We start from the raw sequence: 25187 nt of genomic DNA on the forward strand, positions 1-25187 counted from the left end.
AGGAGGAGCCAAAGGAGTGCATTGGGGGCTCTGGTCCTAGACACTGCTAAATGAGTAACTGCTGCCTGAGAAAGTGAAGGGTGTGGGGGTGAGACATGCACCCAGGTCTGGAGTTTTGATCTTTTCCTTGTGACTCATTTTGTGCCTGCGTTTAGGAAAGTTCTTGGAGACATTTGCTAAATGTGCACTTATACCCTGTTTTCTCATTTCCCCCCTATGTTCTAATTAATCCAATTTGGGAGGTATTTTCATAGGTGAGTACTAAGTAAGGATTTAAAATCATTTGTTTTGCAAATAGATACCCAGTTTCCTGTTACCCTTGATTGAATCCACCCACGCTTTCTCATCAATTTTCGAATTCTAAAAACAATAGCAGGATAACAGGATTTCAGATTTGTCCTCCGTGTCCCAGTGGGCTGTACCGATAGTTCAGTGCTAGGTATACAGCCGTTGTGTGTTACTGTTGTTTTTTCACCCAAGAGGACAGTTATGTTGCCTATCTTCACTGCCACCTTAGCACATTCCAGCTCCCAGGATTAGGGTCTCCCAGGGCTGGCTTCAGTCCCTTTTCCATCACCCCATCATCTCACCCTTGGGGCCTGGCTAGCTCCCACCCTAGGGAAATCTCCCACAGGTGCCTCTCTGGAACTAAGCATAGGTTGCTTATGGGGGCGGGGGGTACTGGGGACCCTGCTTCAGCCACATCTGGTCACCTCCGAGGGACCACGGGGCTCAGGGAAATCCCTGCGGAGGCTTCTTGATGCTGACTTCTGGCCGCTGTGCTCTCTGCAGGATCAGGAGGCTATCCCTGGGGCCTCCCATTCAGGCGTGCACCTCCTCCTGGGTCCCAGGAACCCAAGCATAAGGCCAGGTTTGCCCAGAGAAACTCTGGGATCCCAGCTGCGGCCTCCTGCGACCCAAGGCCGACTGTTGTGCACCCGCAGTGTCTCCTTGCACTGGCCCATTGAACATTTAAATGATCCCCGCCTGGGAGCGCTGGGAGGTGTGGGGCAGGTGCCGCCTGGCAGTTAAGGCCTAGTGGGTGTGGAGCAGATGGGGCCTGGTGAATGTGTGTGCATGTTGTGTAGATGGGTGCTTGTGTGGGTGTGCCGGTGTGAGGCAGGTACGTGTGTAGGACAGGTGAGTGCGCGCGCACGGGGCAGGTGGGGCCTGGTGGTTGCAGGGCAGGTGCATGGCAGGTGCATGTGCGGGTGCCGGACAAGTGCGTTTATGTGTATGTGTGTGCGGGACAGGTGGGGCCTGGTGGTTGCACGCAGGTGCGTGTGCGTGGCAGGTGCATATGCGGGTGCAGGGCAGGTGTGTGTGTGTGTATCTATGTGGGGGGGGCAGGTGGGGCCTGGTGGTTGCAGGGCAGGTGCATGGCAGGTGCATGTGCGGGTGCAGGACAAGTGCGTTTATGTGTATGTGTGTGCGGGACAGGTGGGGCCTGGTGGTTGCACGCAGGTGCGTGTGCGTGGCAGGTGCATATGCGGGTGCAGGGCAGGTGTGTGTGTGTATCTATGTGGGGGGGGGCAGGTGGGGCCTGGTGGTTGCAGGGCAGGTGCTTGTGAATGTGTGTGTGCGCGCGGGTGCGGGGCAGGGGGCGCCTGGCGGGGCAGGATCGTGTGCGGATGCAGGCAGGTGTGGGCAGGCGCGGCCGGCGGCAGAGCCTCGCTGCCCAGGCGGGGCGGGCGGGCGCGGCCTGCAGCCGCCCGCGTCGTGCTGCGCGGCGCTCGCGCCTGGAAACAGGAGACTGCTGGGCCGGAAGCCCCGCCCGCGCGCGCGCCGCCTGTCCCCGCCCGGTGGAGCGGCTGCTGGCGCGGCGCGGCGCGGCTCGGCACGGCGGCGCCCGGGCGCAGGCGAGCGGGCGGAGCAGCGGACGGCGCCCAGGCCGCCCCACGCGCCGGGCTCGCGGCGGAGCGCGCCGGACTCGTCGGGGCCCGCGGCCGCCCGCGCCTTTCAATGGGCAGCTCGCACTTGCTCAACAAGGGCCTGCCGCTCGGTAAGGCCGCGCGCGCGCATTTCCGGCCGCGGGGGCGGGGCGGCGGGCGGGGCGGGCGGGCGCGCGCGGGCCCCGGCTTTGTGTGCGAGTGCGCGTGCGCGCCGGCTTCCGCGCGCCGCCCGGGGCGGGGCTGGGGGCGGGGCCTCGGAGCGCCGTGCGCGTGCGCGAGCCGCAGCGTGCGAGTGCGCGTGCGCCGGCGCCGCCGTCACGCCCGCTCGCCCGCCGCCGCCGCCGCCGCCGCCGCCGCCCGCGCAGGTGACACAAAGGGGCGCCGCACTCGGCCCCCTGACCCCCAGTCCAGGCCGCGCCACACCCGCGGCGCGCCCCGGCGTCCGGACCCGGCGGACCCACGGCCCCCTCCCGGGCCCGGCCCCCTGCCTCCCGCCTCGCGTGCACCCTGCGGGGCCCGGGCCGGCCTCCTGGCGGTCGCGTGGGCTCGCCTCGCCGGGGCCTCGGGGACCTTTGCTGGCGTCCCCGCACCCCGGGCCTCGGCGCTGGCGTGCGGAGCCGCCTTGGGGTCCGGCGTGGGCCGGGAGGACGCGGGCTGCGTGCGGGCTCCGAGCCCCGCGTGCACGCCGGGCGCCTCCCGCACCTCTGCGCGTTCGGGCGGCCTCGCGCCGCGGTCTGCATTTCCCATGTTTGCAGCATGTTTACAGTTAGCACAGCCCCGCCGGTGGGGAGGGCAGCCCCGGCCAGCAGCCTGGGACACACGCATCCCCAGCTTGGCCACCTGCACGCTGCGCTCTCGCTGAGCTCGTCTGTCGCCCCCTCCATAAGCCAGGCGCCCTGGCCCCCGTCCTGCTGCGCCCAAGGCAGCTGCGCCCCCCTCGTGTTCGGAAGGGTGTCGGAAACCAGGCCCTTGGCGGCTGCTGTAGACCACACAGGGCAGCGTGCGGCCGTGGGCGGCAGGCCAGCGGGGCACACTCCGGGGGGCTGCTGGCCTGCTCGCCGGCCAGTGCCTGGTGCCCCAGTCGAGCCCAGGTGTCGGGGGCCATGTTGCAGTTCCTGGTCCACTTGCAGTGGCCTCGGCTGGGGCCTCTTCCACGGGGGCCCTCCAAGGGTGCGGCAGGGGAGGGGCCAGCCTGGGGTGGGCCCGGGCCGCTGCCCCTCCTCCTTCCCTCTGCTGTACCATGGAGCCTGGGGCCAGGGGCTCCCTGAGGCCCGCGCCGGGAGAAGCTGCAACCACACCTGAGCCTACGAGTTGGAGGCTAGATCTTTCTCTGGCTGGGTGCCCTGCCCAGCCCTCTGCCTGCCTGCTGAGAAATGAGGGCACCACCTCTGGGCATGCCCGGGAGGACAGCCTTTCAGCTGGCAGCATCTTGGAGAAGCCCGGAACCTGGCCAGGAGCCAGACTCCTTTGTAGTGATCATTTTCCCCATGATTGTTTAGGACAGATTAACCTTCTGGAGGGGAGAGAGGGGGACCATGTACCATCCAGAAGTGGAACAGGATTGGCTTTCCTCCGGTTACTCTGAATCGAGTACCCACAGACGTGAAACCCTCACCCAGCTCCCACTTCTCGGGGTGACTGGAGAATCGGTTTGCAAATGGGGAGATGTCCATATCCCCTTTCCCCACCTTTATTCCCCTTTTCCAGGATCACCCCCCACTTCAAGAGCAGCGACTTCGTTTGTATAAAAACAGACACAGCAGAGTGCTCAGCAGGGCTGGCCTCCACCACTGTGGGCATTTGAGGCACCTGGAGCCATGCACACCCTCCCTGGGGTCATTGCAGGCTGTCCACTCTTGTATGGGATGGCATCCCCAAGGTTCTTGGAGGAGCGATCAAAGAGGGCCAAAGCACAGACCCAAGCCCATCCCTGGGGTGTCCCAGCCAAGCCCCTGACCAGTACCTGTAAAGGTGGAGATGGCAGTGTGAGACCATTTGGGATAATGAGTGAGCCTCTGCCAAGTGTTGGGGACTGGGGCCAGGGCCAGGGCCAGGCTGGGGACAGGGCTGGGGGACAGGGCCAGGGTGGGGGCCATTGCTTTCCATAGCTGCTGTGTGTGCTCACCATCATTGTCCTGCTGCCCCTGGATGTCAGCCTGGCCATGCGTGCCCTCTGGAGTTCACCTTCTCTCTGTCTTTCAGGGCTTGGCCAAAGCTGGCCATGGGGGTCCTCTCTGGACCCGTGCTTTGGTCTGTCCCCCCTCTTTGTGGCCCCCAGCGATGCCTGCCATGTGCTCTGCTCCATTGGCTTTCCAGGTTTCTTCTAACTTGGGTTTTATTACCATCTTTGAGCACGTGGTTCGGTTTGGGCATCTCTACAAGGGCATGTGAAGGATGCACACTTGGGGCTTCATCTGTGTCTGCCATGTGCAGGTGTGTCCCGTCCAGCCTCCCTGGGGTGTTTGTGCAGTTCTGGCCTGTTCTCCTGGACAGGTTGCTGTCTCCTCTGTCAGAGATGGGCTCATGGCTGGAGTCACCTGTCTCAGCCCTGGATCCTCCTGGCTGCATTTGGGGTTTCCCTTCTAGCCTCTTCAGCTTGAGGACACAGTGGGTGGGGGACGGGGCACAGAACTGCTGAGGTCCTGCTAACTGTTCTGAAAGTCCTATGTCCTGGGAGGCTGGAGCCACCCCTTGTCTGTACATCTGTACATGAGGTTTGGCCGTGGGGTGAGCTGTCAGATGTTCCCTGGGGGAACCCCAGGGCAGAGATGAGCACCGTTCTGCGGGTGAAGGGCCCTTGGGGTTCAGAGGTGGGTCTGGCCTCGGTGCCCCCCCCCCCCCAGCCCGGTGGAAGCTGAGATTGGCAGGGGCTTCCTTTGGGCCAGCAGGCCATGAGCAGAGGGCTGGGCCCATGACATGGCCTTTGTCTGCCACCAGTCTCTCACCTGCCCCCAGAGCGTCCTGTGCCAGTGCCCTTGGGGCGTTGCCCAGCCCAAGTAGCTGGAGCGCCCGTGGCTACTGGGTGTGGAGGACCCAGTCAAAGGCTTGCACATCATGAGGCTTTTTATCCTGTGGCAGCTGTCATTCTGGAAGACTCTTGGTTTCCCTGCCCTTGTGGCGTGAAGGAGGATCTGGGGGAAGGGGAGCTGTGTATGGCCCTGGCACCGCCATCTGCAGGGGTGGGGGGCCTTCCACGACGCACTTGCCTCCAGTTCCCAAACTGGACCGCACTACCATCTGCAGAAGCTCAGCTGTGCGGCAGCCTATGGGCCGCACTGGCGTGGGGCCCTCGCTTGTCTGCCCAGACAAGCCCCAAGATGTCCCAAGGGGTGCACCCATGTTCTACCAAGCCAGCCAGAGATCTCATGGACTTCCCGTCACGTGCCAGTGCCAAGGGGCTGCTCTTCGTGCTGAGTTGTTTCTGCCTGTGTCACCCTCGGGGGTGGGGGTCCCTATGTCCCTGCCAGCCCTGTAGCCTGGCCCTAGACCGTGGCTGGGAGGATGGTGACCCCCTGGTAGGACTGGAACTTGGGACTGTTGAGAAGACATCCTACTGTGGGTGGGGGCAGGGGCCGCTTTCTGGACCCTCCCAGGTGTGGACTCTGGCCTGTTGGGAGGCCCGCTCGGTGCCTGGCACCCTCATCAGGCCGCCTGTCTTCGGCTGTGGTTAACTCTGGTCGTCCTGAGTCCGTGACATCCATGTGGTGCAGTGAGGCCTGACCTTGGAGGACATGTCCCCACCTGGGGTCTCCCCACAGCAGCTGTTGAATGTCACACGCAGAAGGGCAGGAAGGTGACGTTCTTCAGCCCCAGGTTTTTGTGCGTGGGATTCTGAAGCATCACAAAGCAGGACACGTGTGCACACATGTAATAGCACGAGAGAGGAGCATGTGGGAGTCTTGGTGACGGGAACATGCCTTTGCAGCAGTCTTATCCACGTGTGGATGAAAGAGCGCCTTTCTGGTTTACGATGAGTTAAGGGGACAGCGCAGTGCGAGCCGCTGACAGGGGACGTGCCCCCTGTGCCCGGCAGCTCTGTATCGCCCAACAGAGCGCCTGTCCTGCTCTGTGCAGGCTCAGCTCCCACCAGGCCGAAGCCCTCACCCAGCAGACCCTGCCCCGGGCAGCCAGTCCTGGCACCTCCAGACCATAGCAGAGTGATGCCTCCCTGCCCCCAGCTGGCCGTGCTGGGGGCTGAGCCAGAGGAGGATGTGGTGGGCAGGTGCGGGCGGTGAGGAGCCCCTTCTTGGGAGGTGGTGTTTGGGAGGGTGTGACCAGTGGTAAGCCTGAAGCACCAGAAGGGGCCGGGTGTGCCGAGCCTGTGGGGAGCCTGCTGTGGCTGAGGGTCTGGCTTCACGGAGGTGGAGGGGAAGCCTGGTAGGGGCCGTGCTAAGGACTTTGCATTTGTGCTGAGGGTCTTAGGGCTGTGACAGTCTCTGGGTCTTGTTTCTGAAGCCTCTGACAGTGGTGGGGAGGGGCGTGCTGTCCTGGTGGGAGCACGTAGGACAGGGGGGCTGCTCTGGTTGGGAGACCCGGGCCATGGCTTCGGAGTTTGGGGCCAAGCAGCGGGGAGCACTTTGGGGCGAATTCTCAGCGTTGAGTGTGGGATGCTTGTCAGAGTTGCAGGGGGAGGCGTGGACTGGCCAGGGACACGGGATCCCGAGGTTAGGCTTGGCTGGGTTCTCGGGCACCGGCCCCCGGGGTTCCTGCTGGTGCAGGTGCCAGGGAGCTGCTGTGGTTGGTCTGGGGAGGGCTGAGCGCCCCGGGTGTCCCCAGGGTGTCCTGGAGTGTGCCACCTGCACCCTGATCCCTCCTGGGGCTGGGGGTGTGGTAGAGCAGGAGGGACGGCCTTGTGGTCAGCTGGGTGGGGCTGGGCGGAGGAGAGCTCCACCCAGGCACCCGTGGGTGGAGCCCTGGGGGCCGCGTCCCTTCCCTTTCCCCATTGCCTTTAAAGTGAACTTTCTGGCCAGCTTTAGGCTCACAGGAAGATGATGAAGGCAGCCTAGTGTGTGTCTGTGTCCCCTGCCGGCAGCTCCCCGTGCGGGCCCCCTCCTGCTGCTGCCTGACCAGCACCCACCTGTCCGACCTGGAATTCTGTGCGCACGTTTGGGACAGTGGCCTGTGCTGGTGTGCGGGGGGGTGGCGGCTGGCAGAGGCGTCTCCTGCAGCCCAGTGGCTCCTGCCGCCTCCCGCACCCCCAGCTCCTGGTGGGGGCCTCCTGCGTCACTAGCTGTGCTGACCGCCGCCCCCCCCCCCCCGCTGAGTTGCGGGGATGCAGGTGTGTGCACTTGGTCACCTCCCGCTGTGGGCCCCCAGCCCCCCAGGGCCACAGCCGCTGCATGCCTGGCGCCTGCCAGGTGCAGGGAGGTGCCCACAAGCCCCTCTTCTGGTGAGGCTGTAAACAGCCCACGTGTCTGTCTGGAGCGGGACATCAGAGTAGGGCGGGAGGTGGCCAGGGAGGAAACCAAGGGAGCCTGGGAGTGTTGAGTCGTGGGAAGGACAGGGGCAGGGGCAGCCTGCAGCCCGCGTGTGGCACCCAGCCCGTGTCCCACCCTCCCAGACCCCCGGCCAGCTTCTGAGCCCCACCCCTAACACTCAGGCCCCGTCCCTGGCCTAGGGGCTCTCGTACCTGCTGTTTTGGAGCAGGTGGCTCCCAGGAGCCTTGTGCCGGTCACTGTGGGACGGGCATTGGGGGGACCTGGGGCGGGCGGAGGGACACGGGCTCACGGGGTGTGTAGGAGAGGGTCCTGCACCTCCCCGGGGTCCGCCCTTCAGCTGTCCCTTTGTAAATGTGGGGCCACTCCCCTGAGGGTGGAAGGTGAGCAGAAGCCCCGGCCTCCCGTAGGCGCCTGGCCCACATGTTTGGGGAGCTTGAGGCAGTCTGGGGTGATTTCGCCAGAAGCATCTGTACCATATCACAAAGTGTCTGCGAGGCGTTTGCTCTAAAAGAGCAGAAAATGACTGGAGACAGCACATCGGTTTCCTTGGCTGGGTGACAGTTCGGGTTGGTTTCTCTGAGGAGGCAGAGTGCCCCTTGGACATTACGTAACGCATAGCCCTGACGGTCTCCCCGCGTGCAGTCTGAGCCGCCGCGGCCGTGCTCCCGGCAGGACCTGGGACAGCAGTGTGGGGGCTCAGCTCGCGGCCCAGCGCCTGGGGGGGTGGGCAGAAGGCAGCCTGCCGTGTGCTGGGACCACCCGAACCTGCCTCCGCCGTTTAAATGCGTTCAAATAGTGTATGTTTTGCAGTAACGTCTTTTCGATTTTGCTGTCCATTTTTTGTGTTTTGTCACGTTCTTTTTAACAAATGCCATTAGTTTTTGTGATTTTTTTTATGGCAAAGCTGCTTTACAGATAATTAGGCACACAGTGCAAATGCTTGAGAAAAGATGCTTTCAGTGAAAATATCAGACACAGTTGGGCAGCAGTGACCAGAGGATGCGCGGTGGTACACGTGGCCTGGTGGCCCTACGGCCCCCAACCCCCAGCCCTGTCCTCACCACCTCGGTTTCCACGTCTGTGTAGCGGCCGCCCTGTGTGTTCTCATCGTCCTTTGCCTGTGTCCGTGGGGCTCTCCGTGGTCGTTCTGGGCAGTGAGATCACCTGGCGGGACTTCCGTGGGGCCCTTTCCAGGAACGAGGCCGAGTTTGGTGGGTTTTCGCACCGGGACGTCCCCCAGCACTAGCCTAGAAGCTCCTTGCAGTCACTTGGTCTCATTCTCCCAGGCACAGTCTGGCAGTGGAGTCCCGTGGCACTCACTGCTGCTGGGCTTGGCTCAGCCTCCCCGGCCCCGGTAGGTGCCGTTGTGCTGTCTGTGGGGCCCTGGGGCCAGGACGGGCAAGGGCCAGGCTCACCTTTGCTTGTGTGCAGCTTGGGCCTGAAGTCACCAGGAATCTGCCTGCCAGTCCCAGGGACCCTCAGCCTGACCCAGTCTGGCCTTTGAGCCCCACGCCTGCCGGCGCTTCCCTGGGTGGGACACGCCTCACTGTCACTAGTAAGGGAGCTGCGATGCACCCTGGCCCCTTTAGGCTGCTCACGGGCTTCTGAACCTAGGTCAGCTGTTGGCAAAGCAAAGCTTCCTTTCGAAATCATTCTCACAAAAAAGGGTGAGCCAGGGGCACGGTAGAGCACAGGGTGAGATGCTCCGTGTGCTCGAGGGGGGTCTGGTTCTTACTGGGGCTGCACACAGCCCCGGGCCCTTGGCGTGGAGTGAGTGTGCAGATAAAAAGAAGGCCGCCACCCGCACACACACCACCAGCCTGTGCCGTCTGCCGAGGGCCACACTGAGCACGGAGGACCCAGCTAGGGACTCTGGTTGCTTTCAGGCACACCTGGTGCTTCCTTCTCTGGGATTTAGGAAGAACACTGAAGAAAGCCTTGTGACCGCTGGTTGGTGTGACCCCTTACTAACTCCCTGTGCCCTGCACACGCTGAGTGTGATCCCGTGGGGCCCTCCAGGCGGGAGGGCAGACGGGCTGACCACCCTTGGCTCCGTGGAGGTGACCGCTGTGGTCTTGCCCGGTGTGATGCCGCTGCTCTTCTATGGCTGTGGTTGGAGTAAGTGTGGGCCACCGGTGGAAAGTAGAGGGGCAGGGAGACATGGAGGAATTAATTAGATTTGGGTTGCAGGTCTTGGGGTTCTATGGCGCTCCATCCCGCCTCTGCCTCGCCACAGCCAGGGGGTGCATGTCCACCTGCAGCTGGGGCCCACCCTCCCTCCCTCGCCGTCTGCGGGTGCCCAGCCGCACAGGGTTCCCATAAGGCCCGCCCTCCAGTGCTGCCACTGGGCAGGTGCAGGAAGCCCCGAGGATGCCGGGCCAGCCAGCCCCGAGGGCTTTATTCAGCTGCTGCTGGTTGACACCTGACCTGAGGCCTGCGTCCTTGGGAAGGCCTGTGTCCTTGGGGAGGCCTGCGTCCTTGGGGAGGCCTGCGTCCTTGGGATGGCCTGCGTCCTTGGGGAGGCCTGCGTCCTTGGGATGGCTTGCGTCCTTGGGGAGGCCTGCGTCCTTGGGGAGGCCTGCGTCCTTTGGGAGGTCTGCGTCCATAGGGTGGCCTGCGTCCTTGGGGTGGCCTGCGTCCTTTGGGAGGTCTGCGTCCATAGGGTGGCCTGCGTCCGTGGGGTGGCCTGCGTCCTTGGGGTGGCCTGCATCCTTGGGGAGGCCTGCGTCTGTGGGGTGGCCTGTGTCCTTGGGGAGGCCTGTGTCCTTGGGGAGGCCTGCGTCCTTGGGGTGGCCTGCGTCCTTGGGGTGGCCTGCGTCCTTTGGGAGGTCTGTGTCCGTAGGGTGGCCTGTGTCCGTGGGGTGGCCTGCGTCCGTGGGGTGGCCTGCGTCCTTGGGGAGGCCTGCGTCCTTGGGGTGGCCTGCGTCTGTGGGGTGGCCTGCGTCCTTGGGGAGGCCTGCGTCCTTGGGGTGGCCTGCGTCCTTGGGGAGGCCTGCGTCCTTGGGGTGGCCTGCGTCCTTGGGGAGGCCTGCGTCCGTGGGGAGGCCTGCGTCCTTGGGGAGGCCTGCGTCCTTTGGGAGGTCTGCGTCCGTAGGGTGGCCTGCGTCCGTGGGGTGGCCTGCGTCCGTGGGGAGGCCTGCATCCTTGGCGGCCAGCTTGCTGCCCCGGCCCAGACACCTTACGCCCGTTGCTGGCTCCATGCTCACTTTGGGAAGGTCGAGGTAGAGGGTGAGGCTTGCCTCCAGGCGGGGAGAGCGTAGGCCGGCACAGCTGGGCCTCTGACTGTCTGGGGCCTCGCGCACCACTGCCTGCTGCTCCTGTAGAGGCCGGACAGCCACTGAGGGTCCCTGCAGGTTCTCTAGGGCCTCACCCTGTCACAGAGCAGCCCCCTCCCGCTTTATGAGGTGTGAGCGACATCTCTTATTTTATGACTCATCGAGTGTGTTCTTGATGGAACAAAATTAAATCAGAGGTGGGTCCATCATTTGCAATTTCCCACATTTTGTATTTTCTTGAGCGGTGTGTCAGGAGAGTTCAGGCCCGCTGGGCCTCGAGCCCCTTCCTGCCGCTGTGCTTGACCTCAGAGCAGCACACAGGTGGGCCTGGGGGGGGGGCGGGTGGGCCTGGCCTGGGCGGAGCGTGTCATGGTCCCCTGCCTGGGGCCAGCAGCCACCGCCCACCTGCCCCGTGAAGGACTTGACTGGAGCAACAGGGAGAGGGGGCTCTGGTGCCCTCCGCTGAGAGAGGGTCCCACTGCCCACGGAAGGGGCAGCTCAGCCCTCAGCAGCACAGGATGGTGCCAGTTTGGCCCAAGGTGGCTACAGCGAGCTACGGCAGGGGTGAGAGCAGGGTCCTAGCGTGGGCAGTCTGGCCCGGCCGGGGGAAGGGCCTCAGGGCACGCAGCTTCACAGAACTGAGGAGGAGCCACAGCTCTCTGCGGACCCTGGGCCACCTGCTGGGCCTCTGGTCTTTGGGACCCCTTCCTCCCATGGTGTGGCTTCAGTGCCCTCTGACCAGGGGGCCTGGTGTGGAGCCCATCATGGGGACAAAGGCCTGGGAGCCATCCTCTTCCTGGCAGAGAGCTGGTGTTCTCAGCTGGAAGCTGGTCCTGAGGGGTCAGTGCGGGTGCTTGAAACCCACAGAGGGAATCGAGGGGAGAAGCAGACTGTCCCCAGCATGGGCCTGAGACTCGCAGCATGCACAGCTGCCCTCGTGCCACTGCACGTCCTAGGGTTGCTGCAGGCTGCACGTGGCTGGCCTGGCCGTGGCTTCTCCATGGGCCAGTCTGGTTCCTTCGTGGTTGAGCCCAATCAGCAAAGGACTGCGCAGCCCGAAGTTTGGGTTATAAAGCACACCCACACTCGGGCGGGAACAGAGGAGATCAGTCAGAAATCACGCCTGCAGAAGCCAAAGGTGAGCGTGGCTATCCGACCCGGCCCAGGCTCGCAGGTCAGGACAGTGGATCGCCCGCCCTTGGTGTGGACGGGGTGGTTGCCACAGGGGTCTGCACGGGTTCCATGGGCTGCAGGGGGTGGGGGGCGGGGACATCCAGCCCCCACATCCGTGCAGCCTCCCACCCTCGTGGCACTCCTGCTCCGTGTGGGGCCTCCGGAGGTGCACGCCAACGGCAATGTGGGTCTCAGTCGGTGTGATGCCTGGCTACGCCTCGGGGGCCAGCCCGGGTGCCGTGTCCTCATGCTGAGAGCAGGGGTCAGGTGCTCGGGTGGGTCTGGAGTCCTGAAACCTCCTCAGCCTGTCCCTGACAGGTGTGTGACCCACCGTGTGCTGTCCTCCGTGTCTCGTCAGGGGAGCTGTGCCTGAGTCGAGTGCCTGTCCCTGGGGGGGCCTGTGTCCCAGGCTGCATCCCCCGGTCCCCCTCCTGGTGGCCTCATCCGAAGTCACCTCTCCCAGCGCACTCACAGGCCCGGAAGGCTGTCGGCAGTGTGAGCTAGAGCTTGCAGAGCAAGCTGGCCACAGACCAGAGCCCCGTACCCGCCGTGCATGGACACTGGTGGCACCTGGGGTGGGGTTCCCGAGAACCTGGAGGAGACACTGGGGCCGGACCTTCAGAGGAAGCCTCTCGCTGCACCTGCATCCCGGCCAGTGCCCCGCGGTCTGCTCCTACGCCGGGCGCGGCCCCTCCTTGCGGGCAGGTCCCAGCCTGGCAGCTGCAGGCTTGGGTCAGAGATGCACTGAGAAGCTTCACCTTTGTGGACCTTCTGGCATCTTTGAGTTCTAGTTGGCCCCGGATGGTATTTTAACGTGTCTCTTGTGTTTAATTTTTAGTCAGACTTTGACCCCGGCGCAGGCTTCAGTGGTCGCCGAGGATCAGGAGCCTAAGAGCTTTGGTTCGAGACAATTAAAGACGTGGGATGAGGATCCAGTGACAGGACGCGGTTCTGCCTGGAGATTCTGAAGATAAAACGCTTTGAAAAGTCGAATTCATGGTCGTGGAAGCCGAGCCCATATTAAGAAATGTCAGGTTGGTAGGGGCTCCTGGAGTTCTCAGCGGCTCGAAGCCAGTCCCCGCGTGACCGAGCACAGGCATGGTGGTCCTGTCCGTTCAGTGCAGGGTGGCCCGAGCGCCGGGAAGGGGCCGGCAGACTCCCTGGTCTTCCCATGGCGTGTGCGGCGGGTCAGAGTGGCGACACTCCCCACGGTGCGCCGGCCTCGGTGAGGCCCCCTGGGCAGCAGAGCATGGGGCTTCCTCGGGGGTCCCATCGGAGGCCTGAAGCCCCAGGTGGGCCAGGCCACAGGTCGATGCTGGGTCTGTTCTGGTCGTCCTCCCGTGAACTCAGTGCGGGGCTGGGGTGTTACCATGGAAACCCAAGGCCTGTTCCGGCGCCAGCCGCGTGGTCAGGAGGCCAGTGCCTCCCTGGGGCACCGGGGTGGGGGGGGGTGTCCTGGCGCTGCATCTTCTCGTGCGCTGCTCACCGGGTCACGCGTGCTCTCGCAGAACGTGCCCTTGCGCCCCGCGGCAGCTCCAGCCCACACTCTGCAGCTTGCCTCAGCCTTGGAAGCTGCCGAGGGCTGAGGGCTCCCCTCACATGCGTTACATCGGTCCGTGTTTTTTAGAAACTAAAGCCGAGGGATGCTGAAAGTAGGCATTTTCCAGTTCATGTGAAAGTAGCGACGATAAGCCCATTCCGTGCAAGTAACAGTTCTACATGAGACATCACCATTCCCCAAGTAAAGCTGGAGAGATGGGTGGTGCTGTCCGCAAGCGGGCGCAGCTCCATGCTCTCTGGAGACAGGTGTGTGTCTGCCCGGCCGAGGGTCACCCACCGCCCCGCCAGGTGGGAAACATGCCACGGAGTGAGGGAAGCGACCGAGAAGGGGTTCTGGCCTCGCAGACCCCGCGCTGAGCCGCCGGCTGGGGCTGCCGGGTCTGTGCCACTCACGTGGCAGTGGGTGAGCCGTGCGCCCATGGGGGTGGCTGCCTCCTGGGCTCTGGGCCACGGGCAGCCAGTTGTCCCTGTCCCCGGTTCTCATCCTGCGCCGTAGTGCTGCCCACGCACTGGTCAGGGCGGGTCTCTGTGGGCCGTGGGTGTGGGCGGCGTGGACGGGGCCACGGGCGGCTCGGCCCCGGATGAGGTGTAGTCACCTCCTGTGTGGAAGGAGCTTTTAACAGATCTTAATCTTCTTGTCCCGGCTGTGTTCAGTGTTTTAACCCTTCCCCACCTCTGCTCCGTTTCTTCTCTTAAACCTACAAATGAGATGATACTGGGCCGGGGGGGATGGTCCTGTCAGGGTTTCTGGGCAGCCACGCTGCAGCCGTAGGCAGAAAAGGAACAGTGGGTGTGTTGTGAAGCCGGTGACGTTACCGTCTGCATGTTCCACGGTCAGAATGGTGAAGACCCTGGCGGGGGCTGCCACAACACCTCCACATGTGTCTGGGGCCCTGAGTCCTGTGGGGGGTGGTGCCGGTTGGCGGGGGTCGGTGGGCTGTGGCAGACACTGGCTCACTCTTCGCAGAGATGTTTTTACTCAGGTTTGACAAAATCCAGACGTGTGGACACTTGGGATATGTAGGGCCGCGGGTGTCGCGAGCTCTCTGCTGGGGCTGAGCATCTGCTCCTCTCTCTGCAGGCGTCCGACCCCCGATCATGAACGGGCCCATGCATCCCCGGCCCCTGGTGGCACTGCTCGATGGCCGGGACTGCACGGTGGAGATGCCCATCCTGAAGGACGTGGCCACGGTGGCCTTCTGTGACGCGCAGTCCACGCAGGAGATCCACGAGAAGGTGACCGTGCGGGGTGCTTGAGGGAGCGGGGAGGGCATGTGGGTCTCAGGTGTGTGTGTCTGCCATTCCCGTGCCACCCAGGCCTGTGGCCACTGTCACCCCCCGCTGGACACACACCTAGGGCTACTTCACGGCTGCTTGAGCCACTGCGTTGTAACCAAGTGTTCCTGGAACGTGGAGCCTGGGGCCATGGATGTGGCCGACCACAGCGGGACCAGTGAGCTGCGCTGTCCTGATCCCACGTTGGTCACCCAGGCCGTCCGGGCTGGCGGTCAAGCACCGCAGGCCTGGGTGTCTGCTGCTCTGGAAGCGGAACTCACTGGCCCTGGGTCTGGGTCCTGGCGACAGGATGGCGGATGCAGCCGCGTCCTCACACTGCCCGCCTTCCAGCCTGTTAATGACCGCATCAGGCCTTGAACGGGGATGCCACTGTGCGGCGGGCTCCCTGCGGGAGCGACAGACAGTCCTCTGTAGGGGAAGGTTCTGTCGGCAGAGCCTCAGGTCATCCCAGCACTCATTTCCTGCTGTGCGCCCATCACGGGATCCGAGGAAACGGGCAGAGAGAGAAGACTGAGCTCACAGCCTCGCGAGGAGCTGATGACCATGGGAGCAGCTTTGGGGAAAGTCTGGAAGACCCAGAGGGTCTCCATGCGATGGGACGGGACGGGTCAGGAGGACGGGGGTGAGGGGCTGCAGCCGAGAGTCTGGTGCCACTGACTGAAACCTCAGGACCAGTGGGGTCGGGGGGGAGGGGTGCAGGAGTAAGGACGAGGTGTTGCAAGCTGGCGGACGGCGGTCCCTCTGGAGGAGGAATGCACCGCGACATGCCCACCGCGACATGGCTGGTGTTCATCCCAGAGGGGCGAAGCCTAGTGTACGCCGAGTCCTGCCCTTGAGTGTGGCCGCAGCCGTGCCCCTGCTCCCTGGGAGCAGGAATAACCTGGCGGCCTTTGGCGGTGCAGGGTGCCCAGAGTCTCTTGGGCCATGGAAAGGAGCGTGTGCAGCAGGTGGCCGGCACCTGGGGGCACGGCGCTGTGCGCTTCTGCTCTACTCGGCAGCAAGGTCACAGGATGGAGGCGGGGAAGTAGGTGGTGAGGGGCTTCTCCAACCAACTTGGGCTAGAGCCACCCCCCTGCGCATGCGTGCACGTGCAGGGACGGGAGGGGGCAGACTGCAGAGCTGGGGGGCGGCTCTTGGCAACTTACTGTGCATTTTAAACAGTTTCAAACTAAAAAGATATTTAAAAAAATAAACCATAGAGAATGAAAGAGACCTACAGATAGAAATGTCTAAAAATCGTGAGTGATACTAAAACAAGTTCTGTTAATAAATCTGAAAACTAAGACAAAACGGATGTTTTCCTTTAAGATGGTAACTTATCAAAGTGATCTGAAGTTCGCGTACAACCCAGAGCAGTGAGTCAGACCGCCGGTGAGGGCAGGGACAGCCTCAGCGTGCTGGCGACTCACCCGCGCCAGCGCACAGATGGCGCCCCCCGGGCCTCCACGGGAAGCCGCGGCCTGCATGTCGGGAGAACAGGTGAATGCGTAGAAAACTGCGCTGTGGGCGACACTCTGGAGAGGAGAGAGCGTCAGGGCTGGCCAGTTGGAGCCCTCGCGGGACCCGAAGGAGCCCTTCGTGCAGCCAGCAGCGTGGGAAGGCGCTCTTGGAAATTAAACACGCAAGTGAACATTTAAATCTTAATAGGAAGCTTGGAAGACACAGTCAAGGGGAGCCTGGGAGAAGGATGGGAGTGAGGAGGCTGAAGGAGAGCCGCACAGACCCAGGAGCCCCACGTCTGGTGTGCCTGTGCAGCCGCAGGCCTCAGGGGTAGCCCGTGTCCCAGGGGAGACGCACTTCCTTTCCCAAGCCTTGCTGCTGGTGTGGACAAGTGACGGTCCAACCAGGAAGAGCCAACAAGGTTTGTGTGCAGAGAGCCACCTTCTCTCTGCTGCCTGGAAACCAAACGTGATGGCTGGAGCGTGCGCAGCCACCTGGAGCATAAGGGGAACAGTGCTGGGGAATGGCTGAGCAACAGGATGGGAGCCCTGGCCCCTGCTGGCTGTGGTGCTGACCCAGGGCCCCAGACCACCTGTCTGCCCGCTTTGGCTTAGAGGGAAACGACGCATCCCTGTGGGTCAGGGATTTCTGCCTCCTCGTAACTAGCTGTACGGCAGATGCTGAGTGTTACAGAGGAGAGACTGTGCCGTTCTCAGCACAATGTGATGAAACCTTCAGAGCTCAGTGGAGACTCTAGCTCTCCTAGCATGAACCCAGGACAAGTGTCAGAGCCACAGGATGCTCTGCTGCTCAAGGAGCAGATTCTCCCATTGTCACCTACAAAGAGACAAGAATCAGACCAGCCCCAGGCCGGGTGCTTTAAAGCGTCTGCGGAAAACAGTTTTCAGCCCAGCACTGCATATCCGACTGAACCGCAGGAACAGGGGCGTTTTCTGTTACTCTCCTGGAAAGCTCTTTGAAGACCAACAGCTGCAAAGGAAGGGGCACTCATGAGAAAGGGCCCCGTGGGGTGGGAGGGTGCTGTCAGCTGGCCTGGAGCAGGGGGTCCCCCAGGCATACGTCTGGGAGAGCGGGACACCTGTAGGGGTGGCACAGTAAGGCAGCGCTTTGGGGGACATGCCAGGGAAGACCGCAGGGGCCCAGTCCCAGGAGGGAGGTGCTCAGGCTGTATGAGAAGTGAGGGGAGCGTCCAGGCAAGTGCAGAAACAGGCTTGGAAGCAAGCATTGGGTGGCAGAGGGCGGCAGGAGGGCCACAGGGACTCTGGGCAGAGAGCTGGGCCATGTCGGTGCCTGTGAGTGGGTGGGACAGGCGCCCTGGGGCAGGGGAGAGGGTGGGGAAGTGAGCCCTGGCATGGCCACGCATGTGCCTGCGTCACAGCAGATGACCTAGGGGAGCTTCTGGAGGGGATGTGCTTCCCACCTGAGGCAAGTGGTGCAGAAAACGGGGCATGTATAGGAAAAGTGGTCTGATTAAGAGGCAATCAGAAACAATCGTGGTGAAAGAAGGAACACGTGAGAAGTGGGTGAACGTTGGCGGCACCTACAACCACCAGGGATTTGGCAATGGATGCTCAGATTCCCGGCAGAAGGTGGGTGACGGAGGGGGCATTTGCGCGAAGACAGAACAGCCACCGGAAAGCAGGGGCTCCTGCCACACTGCGGCTGCACCAGGAGGCGTGAGGCGCCACCCCTGCTCCGTGGGGGGCATGGCCGGGCTGGCTTTGTGGGTGCTTCGGCATGTCTGCGCAGACCTGAAGGATGCAGCGTTCTCTGGGCCTGCGCGGGCTGTCTGTCACAGGGAAGCGTCTGGAACCACAGGCAGTGTGTTGGAGGCACTGTGCCAACACTTGTCTGAGCTGAAGCCGCACAGAATGACCCAGAGAGTAAGTAAAATCCACAGAAGTCACAGAACACTTGTGAATCATGTATCTGTGCATGTGCAGGATGCGAGCGCAGCCCCCACCTCTGGGACAGTGTGGTGGGTCCTGGCTAGGGCCCACCAGCAGGCATCCTTCTGGCCAGCCAGACCCAGCCGCCCTGTACGTGCTGCCCGGTGAGCTGCCACTGAGAGCACCCGGGGCCTGCGCTCTTGAGTTCATTCTGCAAGGTGGGCCCCATGGGACCCCGTTCCGGGGTTAAGGACACGGGTCACAAGCCTGGTCACACAGCTGGTGGAGGGGTATGTGAATGGACATCTGCTGGTTTCCAACTTACGGAGACAGACTGGGCCCTGGGGATTCCTGCCAACTTCGTCCCTGGGAGGTCTGTGTGACACCTGGGGGTATCCCAGCCACTTTGCCGTCAGGACAGGGAACGTGAGGAAGCTGCAAGGAGAGAGGACCTAGGGGCTGGGCAGAGCAGTGTGGTGGCCCCGGCCTGTGTCCCTCTGGACAGAGCTGCCAGTGCAGTGGGCTTCCGGCCTGCAGCTGAGCAGGGCCTCCCTGGCGCAGGGTCAGGGGTGGACAGCCACAGAGCAGGTTGCAATCCCTATTCTGAGAATGCTTCACTGGGTACCATGTAATTAAAAATATGCTCAGCAGAGAAAGGCTAGGACATGAAAAAATAATTTATCAAGACACGTATGTGGGCAAGTCACCCTCAGAAACGCAAGTTAAGGTGAAAACAGTGGATGCCAATCTGCGTCCATCACACATCGCGTTTTAAACCCTGGACTGCCCGGCGCTGAGCAGTTGGTGCTGGTGGGTGGTCCCACTGCCGGGGTGCAGCAGGTGGCACTTTCTGGAGCCCCACAGCGGGTTCTCCAGTGGGCCTGCTAGTCTCCACCCTAAGGACTCATTTCAAGGGAGCCGTGGGATTTTACCACGGCTCAGCCAGCTGTGGAGGCTGCCTGAGCGCCCCAGCAGTAGGGAGCGTCCCGACAAGTTACGGTTGTCCGGGTTGGGATGTAGCGCGGGGCGGTTAAAGTCATGATTTGGAGATTGTTTACTGCCGTGGGTCAGCGCTAAAGATGAAAAGAAGGTTGCCACCTGCACACAGCACCGGCCTTGGCTTTGAGCACCCTCCTCTGCGCCTGTCCACAGCTGAGCCTCCTCTGCACGGGCGTCTCGGGAGGAGGCCTGCATGTGTCCAGCTGCTGAGTCCGGAGACTCAGGCTCAGCTCTGGAGCTTCCCTGAGTCCAGGGCTGCTCCTCCTAATGCTGGCTTAGATGCGTCTTTCTCTCTGTTCCCACTGCATGGCTGTGTCTGCCCACAGTGGGCACCGACGAGTCTGTCCACTCGCCCCCACTGCTATGGCCACCCTCCTCCAGTCCATGCAGCTCGGCATAGGGTAGCCAGAGGGCTGCTCCTGCAGTATGGTCAGCCAAGGTCTGCTTTCTCCCCTCCATCCCAGGCCCTCACCACATCCACCTCCTGGCCGCCCTCCCCATGCACTCTGCCCTGTGAGCACTCACTGCTACCCAGCTGTCACACGTGGGTCCTCACCCCACCCACACCAGGTGCAGTCAAGGTACCAGGAGTCCATGCCTGTCTGTGCAGCCTTGATGTCCTCCCGCGAGTCCAGGACTGAGATTCCTGGGGTCTTCAGCGCGGGAACAGGAGGCGAGGTTCCTGGGGTCCTCAGCGCGGGAACAGGAGCCGAGGTTCCTGGGGTCCTCAGCGCGGGAACAGGAGCCGAGGTTCCTGGGGTCCTCAGCGCGGGAACAGGAGCCGAGGTTCCTGGGGTCCTCAGCGCGGGAACAGGAGCCGAGGTTCCTGGGGTCCTCAGCGCGGGAACAGGAGCCGAGGTTCCTGGGGTCCTCAGCGCGGGAACAGGAGCCGAGGTTCCTGGGGTCCTCAGCGCGGGAACAGGAGCCGAGGTTCCTGGGGTCCTCAGCGCGGGAACAGGAGCCGAGGTTCCTGGGGTCCTCAGCGCGGGAACAGGAGCCGAGGTTCCTGGGGTCCTCAGCGCGGGAACAGGAGCCGAGGTTCCTGGGGTCCTCAGCGCGGGAACAGGAGCCGAGGTTCCTGGGGTCCTCAGCGCGGGAACAGGAGCCGAGGTTCCTGGGGTCCTCAGCGCGGGAACAGGAGCCGAGGTTCCTGGGGTCCTCAGCGCGGGAACAGGAGCCGAGGTTCCTGGGGTCCTCAGCGCGGGAACAGGAGCCGAGGTTCCTGGGGTCTTCAGCGCGGGAACAGGAGCCGAGGTTCCTGGGGTCTTCAGCGTGGGAACCAGAGCAGGGGCCAGTAGCACCTGACATTCCCTTAACGTCCAGGCCCACCACTGCTTCCAGGACCAGGGACCCAGGCCCCCTCTGCCCTGCTAGTCAGCCGTCTCTCCCTTGGGCTATTTTGTGTGGTCTCTGAAGGGCATGTGCTCCTGGCCATGTTGGCCATCAGAAGGGGAAGGGAAGTCACGCCAGCCTCAGAGCCAGCTGTCGGTATTTTGGGTTGCCATCTGTTAGAGGCTCAGCTCTTGTAGAGAACGGGATGAGAGGGCAGTGAGCAGCCTCACTGTAGGCCCTGCACCCCACACGAGACACCTGCTCTAGGCCACTTACCACATCAGCCCAACGTCCAGGCTGGTGGCGGCACAGTCCGTGTGTCAGGTCACCCATGGTGCCTGTGAGCCAGCAACCTGCGCCCATCAGCAGCCTCCCTGGCCATCCATGAGACCCAGAGTCGAAACAGGAGGCTCAGTGGGGGAGGGGGGCAGACGTGGTGGCCAGAGCATTTCACTGAATGTGACGTGCCCTTGATTGTAAGGCCCACTGTTGTATCCTGCTAGGGAAGAATAAAGCCCGTCCCTGAACTATGACAGGTCATGGATTACATCCTGGGCCCCCTGCCCTTGGGCGGGAAATTGGACACCGCAGGCCCTCGGCCAGTGTCTGGCGTTGTCAGAGCGTGTCTTGTGCGGATCACGACAGCCCTTTAATGAGCGCTTGCGGCCCTGGGGCACGGGCCCGCCGCCCTCCTGGACCTGAGACAAGCCCCCCCCAGGAGCCAGGCGCACCCTCTTGCAGAGCCAGGTGTTTCTCCCCCCCAACCCCAGCCTAGCCGTGGGGCATACCTGGGGGCCTCGGCTGTTTAGGAGACGCTAAGGTGGGGGCGCTGTGCACGCTGGGAACAATGCAGCAGCAGCGTGGGGCGTGGTCTGTACCCACCTGGCCCAGCGTGGGGCGTGGTCTGTACCCACCTGGCCCACCGTGGGGCGTGGTCTGCACGCGCCTGGCCCTACGTGGGGCGTGGGGTGTGGTCTGCACCCGCCTGGCCCGGCGTGGGGCGTGGGGCGTGGGGCATGGCCTGCACGCGCCTGGCCCTGCGTGGGGCGTGCTCTGCGCCTACCTGGCCCGGCGTGGGGCGTGGTCTGCACGCGCCTGGCCCTACGTGGGGCGTGGGGTGTGGTCTGCACCCGCCTGGCCCGGCTTGGGGCGTGGGGCGTGGGGCATGCGCTGCGCCCGCCTGGCCCGGCACGGGGTGTGGGGCATGGCCTGCACGCGCCTGGCCCTGCGTGGGGCATGCTCTGCGCCTACCTGGCTCGGCGTGGGGCGTGGGGCGTGGCCTGCATGCGCCTGGCCTAGCGTGGGGCGTGGTCTGCACCCACCTGGCCCTACCTAGGGCATGGGGTGTGCTCTGCACCGGCCTGGCCCGGCGTGGGGCGTGGTCTGCACGTGCCTGGCCCAGCGTGGGGCGTGGTCTGCACGCGCCCGACCCTACGTAGGGCATGGGGTGCACCCGCCTGGCCCTGCGTGGGGCATGGGCGTGATCTGCACCTCCCTGGCTAGGTGGGGGGGGCGTCACCTGCATACTCCTGGCCCGGCGTGGGGCGTGAGCGTGGTCTGCGTGGGTTCCGCCTGTGCCTTCCTCTTCAGGGCTTGTCCCCACCCGTGGAGAGCGCCAGCTGAGGGGTCTTGTGGGGCGGGGCCCTGTGGGGCAGGGCCGTGGGTGGAGCCCCAACTTTGGGGAGGGTCCTCCCCATTGGGCAGTTTTGCAAACAAGAGTAGCGTGTCAGCACGTCTCATCCAAACTCTGGGGAGACAGGACAGTGACCTGCTCATGGGGCTTCACGCAAGGCAACCCAGGCCACACAGAGACCTGTGAACACCGTCAGGGCAGGTGTCCAGGGCTGTCGTGCAGACCACGTCTGCATGTGGGAGCCAGGCAGTGGGCAGTGCACAGGGGCCAGTGACCCGGAGGCCGGCCCTTTCCCAGTGGCGGGTCGCCGTCACGGGACCCCGTGTGCGTTTGTGCCGGGACTATTTGTCGCTCTCCCCCGGTAACAGTGTGTCAGTGTGGCCCTTGAGGGGTCTGGGGGTTTCGGATGCTCTGCGTTCTCCTCAGCATCCTGTTTTACTGTCTGGTGCCCACAGGGGAGGTGAGTCCAGGCCCCCGCATACACACACACAGTGCGTTTTTTCGGGGGGTGGGGCCCCTCGGCTGCTGGGAAGTCGGAGCCCAGAGCCAGCAGGGTCACCCTGCAGTCACCCCCGATGTCACAGCAGGGGCTCCTGCCCAGGGGAGGCCGAAGTGCGGTGCACACGGAGACAGAGACCCGAGGGAACTGCGGGCCTCTGGGGACCGTCCCGGCCTGCAGCCGGGCTGGAGGGGAGAGCATTAGCAGCCCCCCCCCGCCCCTGGGTTGGGGTGTCTGGGCTGGTTTGGGGTGGTAGGCGGCCAGTAGCAGCCAGACTCAGGGCCCCCGCCGGCCGGCCTCTGACTGGGTGGCCACCCTCCCTCCCGGCAGGTGCTGAACGAGGCGGTGGGGGCGCTGATGTACCACACCATCACGCTGACCAGGGAGGACCTGGAGAAGTTCAAAGCTCTGCGCATCATTGTCAGAATTGGCAGCGGTTTTGACAACATCGACATCAAGTCTGCTGGGGACTTAGGTAGGGTGTTCGCAGTTCTTCCCTTTGCAACTCTTCATCTTCTTTCCTTGGCCTCGTAGGCTGGTTTTGCTTTACACCGAGAATTCCCTTGCAGCTCCTTGTTTGGTTGGAGGTGGCTTGTGAGCCGGCTTTCGGGGTGCGGGGCCCCACGCCAGTTCCCTGGTCAACGCGGCTCCCTCAGAAAGCCTTGCAGGGGGCAGGTGCACTCTGATCTCCGTGTGCCCGACCAGCTCGCAGCTTCAGTTTGCACCCCCGCTGCCTGGTTTGGCCCATCCTTTTGCCCAGGTTGCAGCTGAAGGAACTGGACTTGGGATGGCCCGGCATTTGTGTCTTCTGCAGACTCAGTTTACTCTGCTTCTGTGCGGACTTTCCTGCCCACCACCAGGTCACGTGGCAGAGCCCTCTGGTCCTACTGTCACTTGTCCCTAGGTGGCATCCCCAGTAAGGCGCCTGCAGCAGCGGGGGACCATGGCCTGTGTGCTTTCTGCCCCGGGGGTCCCTGGGGGCCTTTGTCCCGGTGCACAAGTCTGCCCTGTTTTGTGATGTCACAGGCTGGGGCTCTGTTCCTCCACCAGGGACAGTCAGGGACATGTCCTTTGGGAACAAGCGGGGACTCAGGTGGGGGCTCAGGTAGGGACTCAGAAGTCCCAGGACCTGGTCTGCCCTCTCCGCCAGCAGTTTTGTCCCCAGATCTAGGGGATGGTGTAGTCTGGTGCTCCTGCTTCCCGCCTGCTCTCGCATTTCCTGGTGGGCTGAGTTTTTTCTGGAAAGGAGTACGGGAGCCACCCTGGACCCTCTCATAGAGCCCTGTGGCTGTGTTGGGCACTGTCCTGCCATTTGGAGTAGCTTCAGGAGCCTCAGAGCCCCGTCTGGTCAGCAGGTGCCTCCCCTCAGTGGGGAGGTGACCACTCTGCAGGCAGAGCGAGGAGATAGCAGGGCAGGGCAGAATGAGGATGGAAGGGGTCAGGCTCGGGAGAGGCGTGTAGAAATGCGGAGGGGCTGGGTCCACTTCTGGGCCATGAGGCCCAGTGGTACCTGGCCTGTGCATGCACAGGACTGGCCACCGAAGTTCAGCATAGAGGAAGAGCCTGAACCAGCTCACTCTCCACGGCTGCTAAGGGGCTGTTGGGGCTGTGTGGGAATTGGGAGGACAGGGGCCTCTCTGCCCAAAGCCAGGTCTCAGTTGGCCTGGGAGCCAAGGAAGGCAGAAGGGGTGGGGCTGTGTGGGTGTGAGCGGCTCCGGGTGCTGACCTGCCTGTGACCCCTTCCTGGAAGGTCAGGTGGCCCGCGGTCCAGGCAGGGCAGACCCAGGTGTTGGCATTTGCCCAGGCAGTCTCTGCTCTGTCCTGTCTACTCGCTGGATCTACAGGCGGTTTCTCCACACGGCTGGGGTGTGTCATCTGCACTTGTGTCAGGGTCTGGCCTTTCTTTGGGGAAGTGCCAGGACTGGCTTTGGTGACCACCTCCGTGTGTCTTGTGTTTCCCAGGCATCGCTGTCTGCAACGTGCCGGCGGCGTCTGTCGAGGAGACCGCTGACTCCACCATGTGCCACATCCTCAACCTGTACCGCAGGACCACGTGGCTGCACCAGGCGCTACGGGAAGGCACTCGGGTCCAGAGCGTCGAGCAGATCCGGGAAGTAGCTTCCGGAGCCGCCAGGATCCGCGGGGAGACCTTGGGCATCATAGGACTGGGTGAGTTAAGCTCCGTCCTCTCCCTCTGCAGGGGCTCAGCAGACCTCGAGCCAGGGCTTGGCTGTGCTGCCGGACGGTTCCCCCCACCCAGGGCCCGCCTGGGTCTGACTCCTTCTGCCTCAGGAACATTGGGTGTGGGTCACACACAGGCAGACGTGAGACACTTGCCGCGGGTGCCATGCCTCTGTGTACAGCCATGCACGCTCATGCACGCCACCCACACACTGACACATGCTCACCACACTCAGACATGCTCACCCTGCCCCCCCGCCCCCACCCCATGGCCTTCTGGTGAGGACCTGGTGGCTCTTAGCCCTGCTCTGGGTGGAGGGAGCTGGTTCACCCGCTATGTGGGCCACTGTCCTGGGTCGGTGACATCCGTCTTCTCTGCCTTGTTTGTGGCCCATCTCTGTGTGTGAACTCGGCTCCATCCACCTGGGAGGCCCGGGATGGACGGGGCCATCGCTCACTGCCAGCCCCCTCGTCCTGCTGCCTCCCAAACTTGCTCTGGGTAGGCCCCCGTGCCCACCCCTGCCCCACTGGCTCCACAGCAGAGGCACCGCTCTGTGCA

General features: G+C 63.4%; 1 protein-coding gene across 5 annotated transcripts in view; it reads left to right on the forward strand.

Annotated features, from left to right (window-relative positions):
* The first annotated feature begins 1816 nt into the window (after nt 1-1816).
* Nucleotides 1817-25187, forward strand: part of CTBP1 (C-terminal binding protein 1) — a 28597-nt gene continuing 5226 nt past the window's right edge. For 2 of the 5 annotated variants that reach the window (XM_088021267.1, XM_088021268.1), the window contains exons 1-4: nt 1817-2002; nt 14420-14574; nt 22778-22922; nt 24410-24616. In XM_088021267.1, coding sequence (XP_087877393.1) covers nt 1963-2002; nt 14420-14574; nt 22778-22922; nt 24410-24616 — 547 coding nt within the window. In that variant the 5' untranslated portion in view covers nt 1817-1962. Of the gene's footprint in view, nt 2003-2234; nt 2258-11043; nt 11744-12616; nt 12813-14419; nt 14575-22777; nt 22923-24409; nt 24617-25187 lie in introns of those variants that run through there. The other 3 variants (XM_088021269.1, XM_088021270.1, XM_028087517.2) reach the window with 3 other exon arrangements.

This window comes from Eumetopias jubatus, unplaced genomic scaffold (genome assembly GCF_037043125.1).
Source record: "Eumetopias jubatus isolate StellerSeaLion01/CBP00866 unplaced genomic scaffold, mEumJub1_p1.0 scaffold_2, whole genome shotgun sequence".
Classification (NCBI taxonomy): domain Eukaryota; kingdom Metazoa; phylum Chordata; class Mammalia; order Carnivora; family Otariidae; genus Eumetopias; species Eumetopias jubatus.